General features: G+C 39.6%; 2 protein-coding genes across 2 annotated transcripts; one reads left to right on the top strand and one right to left on the bottom strand.

Moving 5' to 3' along the window:
- The first annotated feature begins 8,539 nt into the window (after positions 1–8,539).
- LOC126373439 (serine protease 1-like) lies at positions 8,540–13,803 on the top strand. The gene is made up of 4 exons (XM_050019597.1): positions 8,540–8,615; positions 10,905–11,003; positions 12,548–12,735; positions 13,622–13,803. The coding sequence occupies exons 1-4, from the start codon at positions 8,540–8,542 to the stop codon at positions 13,730–13,732; spliced, it is 474 nt and encodes a 157-aa protein (XP_049875554.1). The 3' UTR covers positions 13,733–13,803.
- A 1,331-nt stretch (positions 13,804–15,134) lies between these two features.
- On the bottom strand, positions 15,135–17,867 carry LOC126373184 (brachyurin-like). Its single transcript, XM_050019228.1, has 5 exons — positions 17,637–17,867; positions 16,610–16,883; positions 16,214–16,312; positions 15,885–16,072; positions 15,135–15,319 (listed from the first exon to the last, which is right to left on the bottom strand). Exons 1-5 carry the CDS (start codon positions 17,829–17,831, stop codon positions 15,209–15,211), a joined length of 867 nt encoding a protein of 288 aa, XP_049875185.1. The 5' UTR covers positions 17,832–17,867; the 3' UTR covers positions 15,135–15,208.
- Between the last annotated feature and the right edge of the window lie 2,989 nt (positions 17,868–20,856).

Here is a 20,856-nt window from a genome sequence, read left to right as displayed (position 1 = left end):
GTAATAGGGTATTAGACTGGGCCAAAGAAAAATTAAAATTCTAATCTAGAAATAGAAGCCAGTCTAAGATAATCAAAAATCAAACTGAGTACGACGTTTGACCGTTTTTATTGATGACGTCACATGACAGTATTTCCATAGCAACTCCAATGAAAATTTTCGTTTTAACATTTCGTAAAAAGAATCTCATTTGACTAGGTTGTCTAGGTTGCCTATAACTAACTTATATATAAAAAAATTCAAATGTATTTATTGCATTGCTACAGATCAAGAAGGTCTTAAACGATATTACATACATCCACTGCAGCATACCAGGCATGCTAGGCATATAGGTACAAGTTTCTGCCTAAGACCACATCCCGGACCCTTTAGGGTGTGATGTGATATGAAACATTCAAGTCAAGTTCCATTTTTTAAGTTAAGTCGAGTAGTACAGTAAGAAATATTATGAACGAGAGAGATGTGATGTAAAGATGATATAGGAACTAAGATTGAGATATGATAGATTGATTTATGTTTGTTGGTTTGGACACGGAAGTCCTAAAAGGACATTGACCAAATTGATGTATCTTTAGAAAAGTTTTAGTGCTATTCTGAACCGGTGTGCGTGTATGTAATGATTCATAAATGTGAAGGAAGTAAGAGAAGTATGTCAGGAGTCAGGATCCAAGCAAATAATCATAGAATTTAATACTCTCTACTTACCCCAGGTGGAAAATAGGCGTAAGTTTATATATTATAATTAATTTCCACTTTGGACATTAGTTAGGAACCTTACGTTTACCGGTTACGAAACACAAACTGCTTACACCCAAAATCAAAACAAGGAGGAAAGCCAATTAGAACTTTTTAAGTAGATTTGTAGTTCGCGAATATACTGAGTAAGTAAAAAGACAAGTATTTTGAGCCAATAGATTTTGTTTCACAGCCTTTAAGCCTTTGCAATCCGCTTTCTCGTTAATCGTAGACCAACAAAGTCTACTTAGGCTAAGAAAACTTCCGAACTGGAAAGCTAGGCATTCTTTTGGTTCGTTTTTCACAGCTAACACCAGTAGGCGATTAACTGAGTTTTACAATTATCACGCTAATTAAATGCTGTAAGTGCTATGACTAATTTATTCGATAACAACGAATCAAGCACTTGGTTGGACCGCTGTCGATGTAAGAAAATAGTAAAACGCGGGACAGCCGGCAAACTTTCCATATTCCGCCGGGTCTACATAACAACCGTGCCGCGCGCGACGCGAATTATATTGAGCGTTTCGACCAATAAACGATACGAATGCTATCTACGTAGATGGACGTCAAACGGCTATTGGTCGGGGTTGCCGTGCAGAGCCTACTGGTCAGTTTTGCGAACTTTTGACACGATAAAAGGAATTCAGACAGCATTGTATTTTTAAACGGTTTTATTTTTATTGTAAACCTTAAAAACAGAAACTATAATAAAAGAAGGTACAATTATAGGCTGTCTAAATGGATTTCTTCCACGCAACTGTACAAAGACTGGTATTAGGAATGTGTGTCTTAAGGTAAATAATTTGACACCTTATGAGCTTACTTACACACGATTTTTTAATCAACTTCTAGGTGCTCGGGCAATATAACATTAACGATATTTTTTATCACTAGAAGGAAAATATAATATCTACAAATGACACAGTGGTGAAATACACTGTATCGTAGGTAGATAAATTATATTGATAAATATGAGATCGTAATAATATTATTTATAAAAAAATTAATCAATAATCATACGAAAAAATATTTGATAGGTACGCCCTTTGATAACTATACTTACAGTAGCCAGCCATCGGGCATTACTCGGTCGCATAGTCAAATCATCGATGTGTCGTCGTCTTGAAAAGATAATTAGGTAGTAATTTCATCTATGGTGTCATAACCATGGTATAAGAAGACGTGTGCTCTAAACTGACAGCTAACATTTCAAGGTTAGCCCAGGTGAGGTCATCACTCCCTGCGTTGCCATTGCGTAAAAAATAAATTACCCACGACCAATGTGTTTATATTCACTTTGCAAGGCAATTTTGAACCTTTAGTAAAAAAAATACGGTTTTAATGATTTTCGGTTTTGATGTGACAAGTAATAGTAATTAAAGTTGTAACGCCGACAGTCCTTTTAAAATTCAAACTCCATTGTTTTACTATCGTTTCTGGAAACCTCGGCTTTACGAGGTTAAATACATTAGTCAGTAATTCACTTAATATTCAATAATCAAAACGTCCTTGGAATGTTGGAGATACCAATTTAATGGTAACACAGTGGTAACACTTACGTTATCAAAGGGCTAGCAATGGCGGATTGTCATAGGTTTGAGCATACCTGGTTTTCTTATACCATGGTCATAACTACGTAATTTCCCAGCTCTACCAATGGTTAACGCGACGTTGAATGACTGTTTTAAATCTCCCGCTATTATTATCGCGTGATTGGTCGCTGTGGCCAATGATAATTAAGTATCTATCCTCTGACGTCACATCCACTTGATTTCCGAGCTCCGTGATTGGTTAACACGGCGGCGATGACGGTCGTTAATTGGCGCGGTGTTCGACGGCGTCAGCGCGTGCTGCGTTAGCCGATTTGCTGCTCGCGAACGGTTTCACAAGTATTTTGTTAGTGCCTGATTTAAAGCCATTTCACGCTTTCAATATAAATTATTTTTGTAGAAATTAAAAATCGTGCAGGGGATTTTTTTTTCAAAAATAATTATTTATAATTAGATTCCCATCCATGAGTACCTACCTACCTAACTGTCATCAATGTTTTCTAAATTTGGGTCATTTTAGGAATGTACCATACATACCATTCATCCAGAGGTCCCGAGTTCGATCCCCGGTGGGGACATAACATAAAAATTACTTTGTGGTCCCTAGTTTGGTTAGGACATTACTGGCTGATCACCAGATTGACCGAAAGTAAGATGATCCGTGCTTCGGAAGGCACGTTAAACCGTTGGTCGCGGTTACTAATTACTGATGTAAGTAAGTAGTCGTTACATGATCCATGTCAGGGGCCTTTGGTGGCTCAATAGTAACCCTGACACCAGAGTTAATGAGGTTGGTACTCCACCTCACAACCCACACGGTAGAAGAAGAGTAATGTACCATTGAATAAGGTTTTTCTTCATTATATCAATAACACAATTAACAAATATTATCGTATTTAATTGAATAACAAAAGGAGTTGAGTTTCAACTCTATAATAACATCCCTCTTCGCGTAGCGTAGCGTCGGGGGTTAAAAATAAAGTATAATATGTACATAAGGACAGAATTCTCTGTGTCGTTCAAAAAAAAAACAAATAATCAAAAACTAGAATGAATGGACGCAATGCAGAGAGTGCGACGGACCACACTGTCAGCTGTTTAAAAAATCATTCCAGACATGGAATCGCACTTATGGCAGGAACTGATTGTCCCCTGCTCACTCCATATGACTATGTACAAATAGTATAGGTAACAAGAGTGTCAATTATAATGAAGTTATAAATAAAAGAAAAATCGACCTTATCAGGAGGGGGTTAAAAATGGCCGAATCAATTCATCTAAGAAAGCAATATTAATATTTGTCACGTCTGACGCCATACGATTAAAGACTAAACTATGTGCGGGGGGAGGGGTTAAACCTAGCTCAGACGCTGGTGGGGAGCGGAGAGTTGCCGTTCTAAACGTAGTCATCATCATCACCAGCCCATTAACGTCCCCACTGCTGGGGCACGGGCCTTCCCTATGGATGGATAGGGAGATCGGGCCTTAAACCATCACGCGGGCCCAGTGCGGATTGATGGTTATTAACGACTGCTAATGCAGCCGGGCCCAACGGCTTAACGTGCCTTCCGAAGCACGGAAGAGCTCGAGATGAAAACTTTTTTTTTGTGGTCACCCATCCTATGACCGGCCTTTGCGAAAGTTGCTCTACTTCAACAATCGCAGACCGAACGCGTTAACCGCTGCGCCACCGAACTCCTAAACATAGTATTATTCCTTATTGTATGGTTTAGTCTTAAATGGCCGTAAGGGGAAGCGATTTGTGGTTTCTACCTTACCCTCTTATACATATACAACATAGTCAGCGGATGTATATGTTGAAACCTTCCCTCCATAAATACATTTTTCGCGCTCCAGTGCACCTGGTAATCAATCACGGCACTAGGAAATTACCAATCAGCGCTAGTAGTGGAATAATGGCTAGCTTTGTATACCTACAAGCTGATTTACCCGAAGGCGAGAAGTGTTAGCTAACTTCGGCCATCTCGGTCGGCTAGGCACGTTAAGCTGTTGGTCCCGGTTACTGCTTACTGTAAAAACGTAGTCGTTATATGAGCCATTTCAATGGCCTTTGGCGGCTCAATAGTAACCCTGACACCAGGGTTGATGGGATTGGTAATCTACCTCACGACCCACACGATAAGAAGAAGAGACCTCGGCCATGTTAGGAGGAGCCGATCTAACTGCACACTGCTGACAGGGGGTTAAAAAGGCCAAATTAAGGCCATTCATCTAAGAAAACAATATTGCTATTTGACATTTATCACCATTGCGCATTTACTTTTGTATGCGCAAATGTTAAAATGCAATATTGCTTTTCAGACGAATTCTTAAAAACAAAAAATCTTCCTATATTTTGTTTGTTTTTGTTTAGTTTCTGTTTTGTTTAGCTTAGACCACAACAACTGCGTTACCGCAGGCTAAGGGTCAGGACATGTCACCAGACTGCGGCCATGTTGCCAATCTAACTGCATTGTTGTCAGTGATGTGGCGTACCTCGGAATTTTCCCACTTTGGGAACATTCCCGGCAGTAATAATAATAATAATAAAAGTTATGTATAAAGAGCTTTATTACCTAGTAATGACTCGGTAACAAATAGGTTGGTAGGTGGGTGGTAGGTTGTTTTTTTGCCTAATTTGAAAAAAAGTGTAAAGAATCCTTACCATTAAAGAGTTTTTACAAAAGGAACTTTCCCACTTTGGAAATATTCCCGTGAACGGCGCATCAGTGGTTGTTGTACGACATGGGCTGCCGTGTACACTCTCATGTTTCTCAAATACATATTGGACCAGTCAATTAATAGATAGATAGACTATCAGGCTAGGCAGAGCTATACAGGGTGTTAGTGACATCGTAACGAATACTCAGGGGGATGATTCAGACCATGATTCTGAGTTAATATCAGGTCGAATTTTTCGTCGCAAAATTCATGTTTTTTTTTTTAGTTTTTTAAAATTATTTTCAATTCTATACTTTTGCGATGGAAAATTCCACTTGATATTAACTCAGAATAATCAGCTGAATCATCCCCCTCAGTATTCGTTACGATGTCACTTACACCCCTCACAAGTACATACAGTAGCCATACAAGTAGGTATGGGTATTAGTGACAACGTAACGAATACTGAGGGGGATAGTTCAGACCATGATTCTGAGTTGATATCAAGTGGAATTTTCAGTCTGAATATTCATGAAAATTTTTGTGTCTTTTTAATTATTTTTCGTTCCATACTTTTGCGACGGAAAATTCCACTTGATATCATCTCAGAATCATGGCCTCAATCACCCCTCAAAGTTTTTGTTACGATGTCACTAACACCCTGTATACAAGGCCACTGTAAAAGTTAAAGCTACGTTTGGTATTGGTGTGCAGAGATAAATTGCAAAGGACTTATATTTTGTTGAACATTTAGAAAGAAAGAAAGAAAGAAACGTTTATTATAAAGGGACACCACAGTAACAACGTAACTAACAGGGTTAATATGCGCAACGTGATAAAATTATCAATTGATTCAATAAATTTTATCGAAATCGTATTTTAACAGAACTACATGACTTATTTGGGTTCATATATTATATTAGTCATCATCATCAGCCCATTAACGTCCCCACTGCTGGGGCACGGGCCTTCCCTATGGATGGATAGTGAGATCGGGCCTTAAACCATCACGCGGGCCCAGTGCGGATTGATGGTTATTAACGACTGCTAATGCAGCAGGGACCAACGGCTTAACGTGCCTTCCGAAGCACGGAGGAGCTCTAGATGAAAACTTTTTTTTGTGGTCACCCATCCTATGACCGGCCTTTGCGAAAGTTGCTGAACTTCAACAATCGCAGACCGAGCGCGTTCACCGCTGCGCCACCGAGCTCCTCAATTATATTAGTACCTATCGACAAAGCGACACAATTATAACGTCAGAATTAATAAAATGACCGTGACAAAATCTTATCACGTTGCGCATATTAGTCCTGCAGACCACGGTAGTTCACGATGCTTAACGATTACCTTACTTACTTTTTGCGGGTTCAACTCCCGACTCTCCGAACTCCGTCCGAGTCAATTATTTTTTTTTCGATTAAAATTTTCTCTTTGTAAGTTTCCTTAAACACGGGAAAGTGCTATAAAAACAAAAAAAGATTTAATTTTCGTAATAGTGCTAATTCCAGTAAGTACGCACTGTTTTATTTTAAGTTACCGACGGATAAGAAATACAATACAAATATACTTTATTGCACCAAAATAAAAAGAAATAATTTACAAAAAACTCATGGCAAATGACAGATAATAAGAAAATGACAGATATAACATAGAATAAAATTAGATGGTCTCTAAACGAAACAGCACCGATAACTAACAAGCGCAAATATAAAGAACCTTAACATGAATAACAACGGTCCGTAACTCTATTTCCATTGCCTTCCCTTCTCATCTGCATTTTTCCCTATGAAAAATAGCATATCATGAACTATCTCCATTGTTATACAAATAAGTAGTTTCAAACCAAAAATGAATAAGCAAACGTGGCGTGCGCGAATTGAATCTGAATACAATGTCAGAATAGCTAAGAGTTTGACTGGAACGACCAGAATTTCACGACCTTCGCATTGCCTTGACTTTGTAAAGAGCGATTGTAAGGGATGAGAGGTCCGTGTTAAATGGAAGGGTGTATCTAGGGTTGTTCCGGTCTGGCGATTGAGTGACAGTCCCTCTTCAGAGTCCAAACTGACATTGTTTGTGGATACGCTTCGAGGGAGAATCCCTTTCATCTAGATGTGGCCGAAAATTTGATTTGATGTTTCCTTTCTTAATGAGGGACTACGTTCCTCAAAAACAATGCAGACGGCTCTGTATAGATTTTCCTTCAGTTTAACCTTCTAATTTCATGGATATACATATAAATATAAATAATGACCTTTTTAGTACACCCAGGCACAATTACATCTTCCACAAATTATTATTCTGATCAAAATAAACACATGCAATATATGTAGCAACGTGATTCTATTCTATTCTATCGTGATTCCGTATGTGTCGTCAGTACAACGACCTTGTCGTTAATGACAAGGATATTGATATTTTTAATAATATTTTTTCTGCCTTCATTCGTTTTCTTGTTAGAAACATAATGCTCACCTGAAGATTTGTCCGTAGATCCATGAATCGTAGTTGTTACCATGTTGTTGCGGAGCTAAGTATACACTGGTCAGCAAATAAACCGGCCACCCGCTCCCGTAGCACTCTAATTCGATTTCCAAAAAAAGTATAAAACTTACAACGGTTTAAGTTATACCTAAAGAAAGTGCATTTTATGTTAATTATAATGACTTAAAATTTATTCTAAACTACCATCAATTCACATTGAAATTAAACAACAAACACAATACTAACGATTTACCCTCTTTTGCCTAGAGTTTTCGATTTCAGTTTCTTTTTCTTCAATGAGGGTAGTCGGATATTTTTCATAATTTCTTTAGTTATCTTTCATCACTTGCTCCTAACGCGAGTATTTTTGCTACTTTCTTCATTCAATGATGAATACGACACCTCAGGAAGCCGTTCAAGCTGTTGCATTACTTCAAGCAGGCGTTTCGCAACGTGAAGTCGCTCGGAGACTTCGAATCAGCAGATCATCGGTACAACGGGTTTACAGACGATACCTAGAGACTGGAACATCCGACCGCCGACCAGGTACTGGCCGACCTAGAGCTACATCAGCAGCAGATAATCGTTATATCCAACTTACTGTTTTGCGAAATCGCCGCCTTAATGCTGTTCAAGTCCAACGAAGCCTGCGTGACGAACGCCAAGTGGTCATAAGTTCAGATACTGTCAGAAGGAGACTTGCTGAACGAAAACTAACTCCAAAAAGAGCAACAACAGGCCCAAAATTGACGGTAGCCCACCGTCGAGCACGACTTCAATTCGCTCGAGAGCATAGAGATTGGACATTAGAGCAGTGGGGCAATGTACTCTTCACTGATGAGACCAGGGTCAGCCTACATGGAAGTGACCGACGCCAGAGGGTATATCGTCGCCCAGGAGAACGTTACTCTCAGTGTTGTATTGAAGAAACAGTTGCTTATGGAGGGGGATCTGTAATGGTCTGGGGCGGCATCTCATTAACCGCACGTACCGCGTTAGTTTTCGTCGAACCGACGGGCGGTACAAGAGGATTGACTTCTCATCGATACATTACTGAAATCCTTGCCGATCATGTGATAACTTACGCTGGATTTATCGGGCAGGATATGCAACTGATGCATGACAATGCACCACCTCATGTTGCACAAGTGGTGACCCAGTACCTGCGTGACGTCGGCATTCGTACGATGGACTGGCCAGCTCGAAGTCCGGACGTTAATCCGATAGAACACTTATGGGATGAGCTAAAACGTCGAGTTCGGGCCCGATCACCTGTTCCAGCAAACCTTCAGGAGCTGCGAATCGCTGTTGAAGAAGAGTGGAATGCAATTCCTCAAGATTTTATCGTCAGGCTCGTGAGGTCGATGAATACGAGAATGCTGGCAGTTATCCGAGCAAGGGGAGGGAATACCGAATACTAATCAAAAACTTTTTTAAGCCTTGCGTTTCATTTTTTGCTTTATTTTTCATTTTTGTTTTTCCGTTTACCAATGATTAAACAGTCCGGCAAATGAGTCTTTATTGTAATTGCTTAATAAACACTTAATAAAAACGATAAATTTCAATAAATTTTCAATCATTTTAATCGCCACAAAATGCACTTTCTTTAGGTATAACTTAAACCGTTGTAAGTTTTATACTTTTTTTGGAAATCGAATTAGAGTGCTACGGGAGCGGGTGGCCCGGTTTATTTGCTGACCAGTGTATTTTATTGTAATATCTTTTAATTTGCGTCGTGTTTTCTCACCATAGTATTGTATAACTTGCATACGTTTAATTGGGCTACAGTCTGAACCTCTAAAAGTGTATTATTTCATAAGATTTGTGTCTGTAACCTGTTACGTGTGTTTATTAAATAAATAAATAAATATACATAATGTGATCTAGATACATACATACATACATAAACTCACGCCCGTAATCCCTAATGGGGTGGGCAGAGCCACAAGTAATCAAAGACAACTTGCAGCCACTAGATCTGCTGCTCTGCTGATCTGCTGTTCTGTTGCTTGTGATCTAGATAACAAGCAACCACTTTTTTTTTGTGTACCCCGAGCAATGACAAAATAGGTAAATATCACGTTAAATGTGATCAGCGCCATGTATATTATTTTTGGGGAACGCAAGCTGAAAAGTGAATTCGAATAGAATTTTAAACTTAGAACTGAAATAGGTATCGATTTTCATGTACATGTGATTATTTATAAGACGAACAAAGATTACAGGTTTCAGTTCAAGAAATGAAATCATTCATACGACTTAATTAACGATAAATATCTTCGATAACATGTGGATTTCCGTCTTTCAGAGTATTATAAGAAATGCGTAAAAACTTATCAGTATCATTACCGAAATCAAAGATAAAAAGTGCAATCATGCAATATCTAGTTGCCACGGAGAATACCAATACTTTAATCGCGTATTTAGGCAAATCGTAACCAATTAATAATAAATAAAATCAATAAATAATAAGTTGTCTGCCAAGCCTTTGTTTTGTTTAGCATTATGGGTAGATATTTTGAACCGAGGCCGCTTTTTTAACTAATTAACAAAAACACATAATCAGATTTTTATTTTCTTTTTAAGTATTTTATTTATTACGGACAACTTATAAGTTATTTAAAAAAAAGAAGTAAATAAGTATTCAAAATTCAAATTCAAAAAAAGAACTAGCTCAATTACAAATCGTCACAGCATGCACAATCAAGTAAATAACAAAACTAATATAATGTATACAGGCTGTTAGTGACATCGTAACGAATACTGAGGGGGATGATTCAGACCATGATTCTGATTTGATATCAAGTGGAATTCTATGACAGAAAAAAAACTAACACCCTGTATATGTATAATATACAGATTATTACTAACAGATATCTCGCACGTAATAATATATGGTTATGTAATAAAACGTTTAATAAAATATTGTATAACAGAAAGCGTGGTGAGGTATGGGTAGGTACTTAGTTTGTCTTGCAATGTATGTACCTCTGACTACCCCATTGGGATATAGTCTTTTTTTTTGACGTGACTTATTGTAGATTTACCGCAGATGGCATTAAATACTTGGCCGGACAAATGGGGAGCGCTGAAGGCTCTCACCCGGTACAACGTTTAAGACAACAGGCCTGAGGGTGCCCAGTTGGGCGCAAACCTCGGCTCAGGGCGTCGTCTGAGAGGAAAAATATTTGAAAGAATTAATCGACCCTAGTGGGTTGATAGCGATAAGCGCTGAATGAGGGAAATCGTCGACCACGCCGGCGGGGTCGGTATCGGGGCCCTGAAGTGTTTGGTGTCGCGAGCTGATTGGCTGCCTCTATGGCTAGAGTAATCGGGTCGTCGGGAATGGGATACAGTTGTGAGCTTATGTTATGTTAAAATTTATGCTGTATTTTTGATTTGTGTTTAATCTTGTAAATATAAAAAAGCTACCTACTTAGTATATCTCATAAGTTGTATTCTCTTGTACAGAATTCATCGCTCCAGTCAATCTGCCAAGTTTTATGGACATAGACCAGGACTTTGCTGGAGTTAATGCCATCGCTTCTGGTTTCGGTCTTACCCAAGACGGTGAGTACAACACTGGGAATAAAAGAAACAGTACATACATACATACATAAACTCACGCCTATTTCCCACCGGGGTAAGCAGAGACTATAGAATCCCATTTGCTTCGATCCTGACACACTTTTCTTGCTTCCTCCACATTCATCAATCGCTTCATACACGCACGCCGGTTCAGAGTAGATAGTATTAAACCTTTTCTAAGGACATCTCTAATTTGGTCATCGTAAGTCCTTCTTGGTCTTCCTCTGCCAGCCCTACCATCAACTTTCGCTTTATATACCGCTTTTGCAATTATATTATCCTTCATCCGCTCTACGTGTCCAAACCAACCTAACATTCCCTTCTCAATCTTAGTCACTATATCGTCTATTACACCACATCTCAAAGACATATGTACATTATATGCGGGAGTAATGACAAACGAGATGACAGACAAAAGTCGAGGTGTGCTGCACTGCTCCCTTCATGGTCATCTGATCCCACATAAAAATCGTCCCGCGGGCTGAATGACCCTTTTCGATTTTTTGCGTGGGTGAGTCGTTCCACCTGTCTGGACAACTGAGCCCGCGGGTTCAGTCGACCACTCTCTACCACTAAAGGGTTTACTTAGCCCGCGGGTTCAGTTGACCAATTTCTACCGCTAAAGGATGTAGGTATTTGAGCCTTTCCTATTTTCTTTACTTATTTGATACACGTTGTAGGTGTACACAGTGAAACTAATTTAATTTACAAGAAGAGATATGTATATTTTATTACTATTATAAATCTGTGGGCCGAGTAGACCCTTTGGTTGAATGTAGTAGTCGTCTGAGCCCGCGGGCCGAGTAGACCCTTTGGTTGAATGTAGTAGTCGTCTGAGCCCGCGGGTTGAGTCAAGTCCACTCACCCACGCAAAAAATCGAAAGGGGTCATTCAGCCCGCGGGACGATTTTTATGTGGGATCAGATGACCATGAAGCCGCACTGCTGAGCACCAAACATTAAAACTATAGTCTTAATCGGAATTTTATACTACACTATGATGGACTTTTCAGGCTACGATCCTCAAAAACAATAGATGGCGCTGTAGCGATTTTCCTTCGTTTAACCTTCTAATTTCATGGCTAACAGACATATGCATCTTTACTTTTGGTATAAATAATGACCCTTTATATTACACCCAGGCACAATTACATCTTCCACCTATTATTATTCAGATCAAAATAAAGAGATGCTATATAGGTAGCAATATAATTCTACATAATTATAATGTGATCCAAATATCAAGCAACAATTCTTTTTATGTATGCTTCTCACATTACATTGTATTTTTGAATAATTATGTACCCGAGTAATGATAAAATAGGTGGTTATCACCAACACGCAGTGGAGCAGCGTGGTGGAGTATGCTCCATACCCCCTCCGGTCGATTGAGGGGAGGCCTGTGCCCAGCAGTGGGACGTATATAGCCAGTTTAATAGGTGGTTATCACGTTAAACCTTAGACAGCGGCATCTTTATTATTTTTGGGGAACGTAGCCTGAAAAGACCCATTGCTATATTCCGTCAGGCGGCAACGTGAGCGGCATCCTGAAGCACGTGGAACTGAACGTCATCACCAACGACGCATGCTTGTCGGCATTCCCGGGCATCTTGCAGCCCAGCAACCTGTGCACCAGCGGCGCGGGCACGGTGGGTGCCTGCATCGGCGACTCCGGCGGCCCTCTCGTCACCCAGGGCAACCACGGAAACATTCTGGTAACTATGTTGCTTGTATTTTGGCATATTTCTAATAAAACATGAGATGGGTAATCTAGGAGTTTTCCAAGCTAGTGTAATAATAACGTCCAGGGCCCTGTGCCGAGGTTTTTCTTGCAGCTTCTTTTCCCCGGCTATACAGGTTGTGAGAAGTTTCAGTAGTTTTAGGCGGATGAGACGTTCGTTATGTAAAAATTGACGACGTTACCTACTGAATAAAGGTATTTTTGAATTTGAATTTGAATAGGTAATCGTCTCCCACCTTATGCCACATCTTACAAACAAGGTATGATTGTGGCCAAACGAGAACCTATAATAAGTCTTCTTCTTCTATCCTATGGGTTGTGAGGTGGATCACCAATCTCATCAACCCGACCCGCCAAAGACCCCTGATATGGCTTATGTAACGACTACTTACTAACATCAGTAAGTAATAACCAGGACCAACTTGCCTTCCAAAGCTATTGACTATTGTTATAGAATAAGAAATAAAACAACGTATACGGCAACTCTCCGCTCCCCACCAGCGACTGAGCTAAGTTTGCCTCATTCCCCTTTGGTCTTACTGTAGTCTTCAATCGTATGGGCGTCCGACGTCACACACACAGATGCGCGTGTACGATAACGTCGATGTGTAGTGTCTGTGTAAAACGAGGTGTTTGTGTGAAGTGTCCGAGGTGTGCATTTATGTAACTCTAACGTCTATAGCGTGATGTCCTTCGAATCGGGGCTGGGATGCGACCAACTTAGGGAAGATAGTGTCTTAATTCACACAAACAATTTAAGCCAGCTTGCTAGGTAGCTTATTAGCGGGCATAATAACTTTTACTCTATCACCTTTCTGTGACATTTTTGGGTTGTGTAAACAAATGAACTTCTATTTCAGATCGGCGTGGTGTCCTTCGGGTCTGGGCTGGGTTGCGAAGCCAACCTTCCCTCAGTCTTTGTCAGAGTCACGTCTTTCCTCGACTTCATCTACCTACATTTTTTTTGGTAAACATTAAAAACAAGAATATTGAGTGAAAAATTTAGAGGAAAAAACAATTAATAAATATTTTTGTAAAATAACATGCTTTGTTTAATTTGGCTCGCATATCACAACCCACACGAGAGAAGAATACGAATTAATCTTGTCTCTCTGTGTAACTTATTCTCGTACAAAAATAAAACATACCGACTACTTACTTACTTGACCAATTGGGGTAGTCAGAGGTACATTCATAGCAAGGTGAACTAAGTATCAACGCCTCACCGAACTTCCTGTTAGACCAACGTGACGAGTGATGACTTACGAGTCACAGTATATAAATTACGATACGCGTAATTCCCAACCCCATCAACCCTGGTGTCAGGGTTATTATTGAGCCGCCAAAGCTCCTGACATGGCTCATGTAACGACTACGTACTTACATCAGTAAGTCTAAGTCTATAATAACAAAAACTCTGTTCTCAAATTCTTTCTATCTACTCAGCATGTATCCAATCCACCCACTGCTGTATATAGGCATCTCTGTTCCGCCATCCTTTCCGGTCCTGTGCAAGTCTCATCCATTGCTTTCCGTCGTACCTCACAATGTCATGCGACTACCGGGCTGGTGGTCTGCCTCGATATCGCATACCATCCCAATTTTTTATGAAGTAATAATAAGAACCTACTCTAGAACCAGATCCCTCCTTGGGTTTCGATATGCCTAAGTATGTGCATGGCGCCAGCGTTCATCATAACCCTAGAATTTCACAAGGTCTGCTATCCAACCTGACTATTTGCTAGGTCTCGTGTATTACAGACTAACCTGGTCATCCAACTCAAATGGTGTCACGTCCTTTGACTTAGATGATCAGGTTGGACAAGCGCCATCTAGCGCATATTTTAGGAACCAATTAGTTCGCTTCGTTCGTTCGTTTCTATCTCAATGTCATGATAATTATTTGAAAATGTAACTTAGGAACCTAAAATAAAATGATTACGAAGATGGAGTGAACGACGAAACACGGCTTTTAGTTTCCGCTCTCGATTATTATATTACTAGCTACCCGTCCCGGCTTCGCTCGGGTGTAATGCTGAGGAAAAAATGAATTTATTTACGACATCACATTAAAAACCTCAAAAATAACAGTATTTCTCCACTATTTAGTAACCTTCCTCTTGAATCACTCTATCTATTAAAAAACGGCATCTCAATCAGTTGCGTAGTTTTAAAGATTTAAGCGTACATAAGGATATAGGGACAGAAAAAGCGACTTTTTTAGTAGACTTTGCGTAGTGATAACAAACCAAAATCTACCAATTCTCGTACTTACATATTTCTTCAAAGGGAAATTACAGGTTATGACACAAAGGTTTTTTACAAGGTCACGTCGTAAAGGGAGACAAATGTAATAAAACATATTATTTTGCAAAAAATATTTATTCAATTCTTCTTCTCTGGTTTAAGTCGTTCAAGTATTTCAAATGATCATTGTTGGTGTTAATTCACCAAGAAATATGCTGGTGGAGGAAGTCCAGGAAAGATGTAACCCTGACGAAGACTGAGGGGAGGTTGGCTTCGCAACCCAGCCCAGACCCGAAGGACACCACGCCGATCTGAAATAAATGTTGGTTTGTTTATACAACTCAAACAAAGGTACTGGGTTCAAACACCAAAAAGTGTCATATGAGTGCCTAGCTAACGAAACTATATGCTAAAACTGTTATTGTCAATCATGTCGCTTGAGTTGCTTGGGTCAGCATAGTAACTAATTTCTTGGTCAGTCCTAGCGCTGAATAAGGAACATAAATATAAGGAGATTATCTATTATTTGAATGGCAAATCTAAAATAATGCTTTTTTTCAATGCGCTTTTGGTCATAATCAAAAGGCTTAACCTCTTGCGGCCCAGATTTCCAGACACAACAGGTAAACTTAATGGGATGTCGATTTTAAAAGAACATTCGGTCATACGAGTCCGGTCCTGTCAAATCTTCAGGTTAGGTAACCGAACCCTGCGAAAAACGGGATAATGCTTGGGAGATGCTGATGATGATTCGGTCTTACAAGTTTAAGATGAGACACGCTTGCCTAACATGATTCACCCTAGGATTGAAAACTCGAAGATTATAATGTTTTGGAAACACGACAAAAACAATGCTTTAGGAAACAAAATCGTTACCAGAATGCTTCCGTTGTTGCCCTCGATAACGAGAGGGCCGCCGGAGTCCCCGCTGCAGGCGCCCACGGTGCCCACGCCGCTGGTGCAAAGGTTGCTGGACTGCAGGATGAGCGGGAACGCCCAGGAGCACGCGCTGTTGGTGATCACGTTCAGGCGCACATGGCTCAGGGTGCCGCTCACACTGCCACCTGTAGAATTTGCCAATTGTATTCATTGTCTCGTACCGATTTTAAAAGAGAATACCAATTGTTAAGGTATAACTTAGGACTACGGTACATACGCATCGATACATACAATTTTTTCTTTATTGGTCGCAGTTGCGTACTCACCGTCTTGGGTAAGGCCGAAACCAGAAGCGACGGCACTAACTCCAGCAAAGGTCTGGTCCAGCTCTCTAATACCTGGCAGAGTGACTGGAGCGATAAACTCTGTGTAAGAAGAGAAAAAAGGTTTTGAATTAGGTCCTCATCTGTTTTTCTTATTGTCTATATTAAATTCAATATAGAAAATTAACGAAAATGCACAAGACATTTTTCAGTAATTAATGAGATCTTCGAAGCGATTCAACTAAAAAGCAATATTGCTATTTGACATTTGTTTACATTACGCACTTAGTTTACTTTTATATGCGCAAATATCAAATTGCAATATTGTTTTTTTTTTTTTTAGATGAATTGCTTCTGTGGCGTTTTTAACCCCCCAGATGATTGATCAATGTTACTCACGGCCAAGAGGCACACTGTTGGGGAGGTAGATGACAGCAATGTCGTTCCTGATGAGGGAGGGGGTCCAGTTAGGATGGGTGACGACGGCGCTGGTCTCGACCCTGACGCCTCCGCTGAAGAGGAACGGGGAGCCCAGCACCACGGTGAACCGCCACGCCTGGTTGCGGCCGTCGAACCAGCAGTGGGCGGCTGTCACCAGACGGCGGGCGTTCAGTAGAGACGCGCCGCACACGCCGATGCCGTCCAGGCCGATCAAGTCAATCAGAAGGCCAGCCTGGTAATATGAGAGACATACGTTGAATAAATGGTATGATGAAATTCGCAACGTCCCGAGGATCCATTAGTGTAAGTGTTAATATGCTCGTCCCGGTTTGACAAGAGCTGCATGCGCCAATTTGAGTCAGTAAGTTATATCTTGAGCTCTGGGCTCATGATGCCGAGGGCTCGAATTCGAATCCCGGTGGGGACATATCACAAAAATCACTTTGTGATCTCTAGTTTGGTTAGGACATTACAGGCTGGTCACCTGATTGTCCGAAAGTAAGATGGCGCGTTTAGCCGTTGGTCCCTGTGACTACTTTCTGATGTAAGTAGTCGTCATGTCAGGGACCTTTGGCGGCTCAATAATAACCCCGACACCAGGTTTGATGAGGTTGGTAATCCACCTCACAACCCACATGATAGAAGAAACTTTATTTTTATTATTCACTTCTGCAATGTGTATTGCATCTGCTATATCTATATCTTCTGAATCACGCTCGGTTCAGCAGCGGTTTTGTTTATATTCTAACATCATCATCAAAGCGGCTAGATCTATTTGGTATTGCATTGTTTTTGTCTTTTCTGTATGTGCAACAAAATTTGTTTAAATCTTCCTTATCCCCCTTACCACCTTTTGTTTACTTGCAACTAAAGATTTTATTTATATTTATATTACACTGTTTAATATAGCTTGCTGTTTAGCTTTCTAATTTTCCTGTCTCATCTATGATGATAACTCTATGATCTGTATTTAAAAGGACCTCACCTGCCATGGGTACTGTCCCGCCGCGGCCGGGACTCCTCCGATGATCCGTTGTTGCGACAGATATTCTTCTTCAGCCTTCCTAATCTTCTCCGCGGCAGGGATACTCTTCTCCAAATATCCATAAACAGTATTGCTGGGCAACTCTGTTGCCTTCGCCAAAGCCGCCAGGGCCAGAACAATTATAACCAACTTCATTATGCGAGTTTAGTGCCACAACAGATACGTCAAGTATACTATTGACGTGTTTTATACGAAGTACTACAATGATAACATGTGATAAGAGGGAATACAGCTGATCTATATCAGATTCCCTTACATATCGTCATAATTATTTATTAAGATTCTTATCTTTTCTTTATCAGTCGCGTTCCGATTTATTTTCTCAATGAAAATACCTATTTAAGGATAATAACCAATCAAATAATGTAAACATACGTACATACACTCGTGAAGAAAACTACTAAAAACTAATCGGATGAGAGCCTTCAACCGGGTGAGAGCCTTCAGCGCTCCCCATTTGTCCGGCCAAGTAGTTAATGCCATCTGCGGCAAATCTACAATAAATCACGTCAAAAAAAAAATTGTGAAGGAAAAAGTCGTTAGAAAACTTACGTCCCCGAGAGCTTTTTTCTGATGTACATAACCTTGTGCTATTTTTCCCTTTTGGAATTGGAAGGTCAGACAGTCGGCATTATCCCGATTTTCACAGGGTCCGCTTATGTGTCTACACTCAGCGGGATCCCCTGTCTGGGAGACATAAGAGTGATGCAGAGAATTAGATCTGAATTTGTTCTACTGAATTATCCTGAAAACAGAATTTGTTCCGTTAAAAAAACGGAAATACAAAGTTTTCTAACCGACCTCCAGCCAGCGGGATATTTCCCAAAGTTAAGTCTGATGAAGTATAAATTGGTATTAACTTTTAGATCTGTATTTATTCTGTTCAACAAAACAAAAAAACTACTTCTGACGTCCTTACTTCAGCTACAATAAAGCTGCAATGAAACCTCCAGTCAGCGGACTTTTTCTCTCAATGACATTCTTTTGTAACTTTTACACTAATCTAATAAAAAATTACCTATTTACGACTATAATTTCACTTAAATTACCTATTCGTACATCTAGTGCTTAAATTAAAAAGTATAGAATTTGAACGATATTATTTTAGTGTAAAAGTTACCAAAGGAATGTCATTGAGAGAAAAAGTCCGCTGACTGGAGGTTTCATTGCAGCTTGATTGTAGCTGAAGTAAGGACGTCAGAAGTATTTTTTTTGTTTTGTTGAACAGAATAAATACAGATCTAAAAGTTAATATCAATTTTTAGTTCATCAGACATAACTTTGGAAAATATCCCGCTGACTGGAGGTTTCATTGCAGCTTGATTGTAGCTGAAGTAAGGACGTCAGAAGTAGTTTTATTGTTTTGTTGAACAGAATAAATACAGATCTAAAAGTTAATACCAATTTATACTTCATCAGACTTAACTTTGGGAAATATCCCGCTGGCTGGAGGTCGGTTAGAAAACTTTGTATTTCCGTTTTTTTAACGGAACAAATTCTGTTTTCAGGATAATTCAGTAGAACAAATTCAGATCTAATTCTCTGCATCACTCTTATGTCTTCCAGACAGGGGATCCCGCTGAGTGTAGACACATGGTCCGCTTACCTAACCTGAAAATTTGACTGCCTGTCTGACCATCCAACCCGCGAAGGGAAAACCAGCCCTATACGGGTTAGCCCAGTACAGTAAAAAAATCGGATCTGTCAAACACATCTTCAGGTTAGGTAAGCGGACTCAAAACAATGGGATAACACTAGGGAGTTGAATGTGCTCAAAATGTTGGATTATCTATAGGTCAGCCTCTGACCTGTCATCATACGTTTTAACATATCGATCTTATAGGACAACTATAGGTGTAGCGATTAGTGGGACTGGGACTTATGATGCTGTCCACCCTAACAGAGATTACGTGGATCGTGTCAGCCTGTGTGTCTCCATAATGCTAAACTACATACATACGATCACGCCTATTTCGCGTTAGAGTAGGCAAAGCCCACGGAATTCCATTTACTACAATCCTGACTCACCACTTTCGCTTCCGCTCTCATCAATGGAGTGACCTGGCGTTGACCTGGCCTTTCTTTAAAACATCCTGGATCGCTGTACGTACGGCTAAGCCTTCGTCTTCCAATGGTACCGTATCGTAATCGTAAATCTTTTTCGTAATCATGCTTTCATTCATTCATTCTACATGTCCGAACAATCCTAGCGCCTGAGATCCTTAAACTATTGTTAAATAAAAAACAAGTAAGTAAGTAGATTTATTAGAATCCACAATAAAATTTTTGTAGGTAAAACCATCATTTGCAGACAGATTATTTATTGTTTATTTGTATAATAAACGATAAAATGTCAATTCGGATTCTCCGTGTTTTTAATTTAATCACGAGATTAGTTGTGACGATAAAACACAATCTGGAACTTAGAATATATTGCTCCTCATGTGGGTCGATACGACATTAGCCGAGCTGGTGCTTTTTTTTAGTTTCAAGTCTCACATTTCATATATGTTCAAATTTTAATATTAAGAAGTAAATGTATAATGATTTTATCAATCTAACTGTACTTAATTTTCGTAAAATTAATTACTACAAGTAATCGGATTCTTAGGATTATAAACATAGTTGGACTTGGCAGAAACTCTATGCTGATAATAGAGTTTCAAAAAGGAACCACGTTTCTCGAAGCGATCCATCCTATATTTTTTAGTTATTTATGATGCTGCTTCACCTCATGAATAGGTTATAATAATAAAGCTTACAGACTATGTTGAAAACTAATGTACCCACTTTAGGACTCTGTCGCTCTAACATATTTGACATTTAGTAAGACTTACTGTTCAATTTGTCAAAAAAGTTAATGTGAAATGGTACCAAAGTGTATACATATTAATGCTCGTGACCGTAACTGTCCAAGAAATATTACCTACAGCCGTACAGTAACCCCAACCTAGGCATCTCGACATGATTCATGGCATTGCAGATCGAAAAATTCGCATAAACGGGACGAGGACCCAGTGTGTGGAAAAGAATCAACATAAAACCTTAATATGCCAATATCTAGGCACCCTTATAAGTGTAGGTCGGTCACAATTTCCAGTATATTTATCTTGATTCATTACTTTGCACCTGAATTTGGTAAAACCCTATCGTCATTTTT

Source organism: Pectinophora gossypiella, chromosome 15 (genome assembly GCF_024362695.1).
Source record: "Pectinophora gossypiella chromosome 15, ilPecGoss1.1, whole genome shotgun sequence".
Lineage (NCBI taxonomy): Eukaryota > Metazoa > Arthropoda > Insecta > Lepidoptera > Gelechiidae > Pectinophora > Pectinophora gossypiella.
This window is presented reverse-complemented; position numbering and strand designations above follow the sequence as displayed.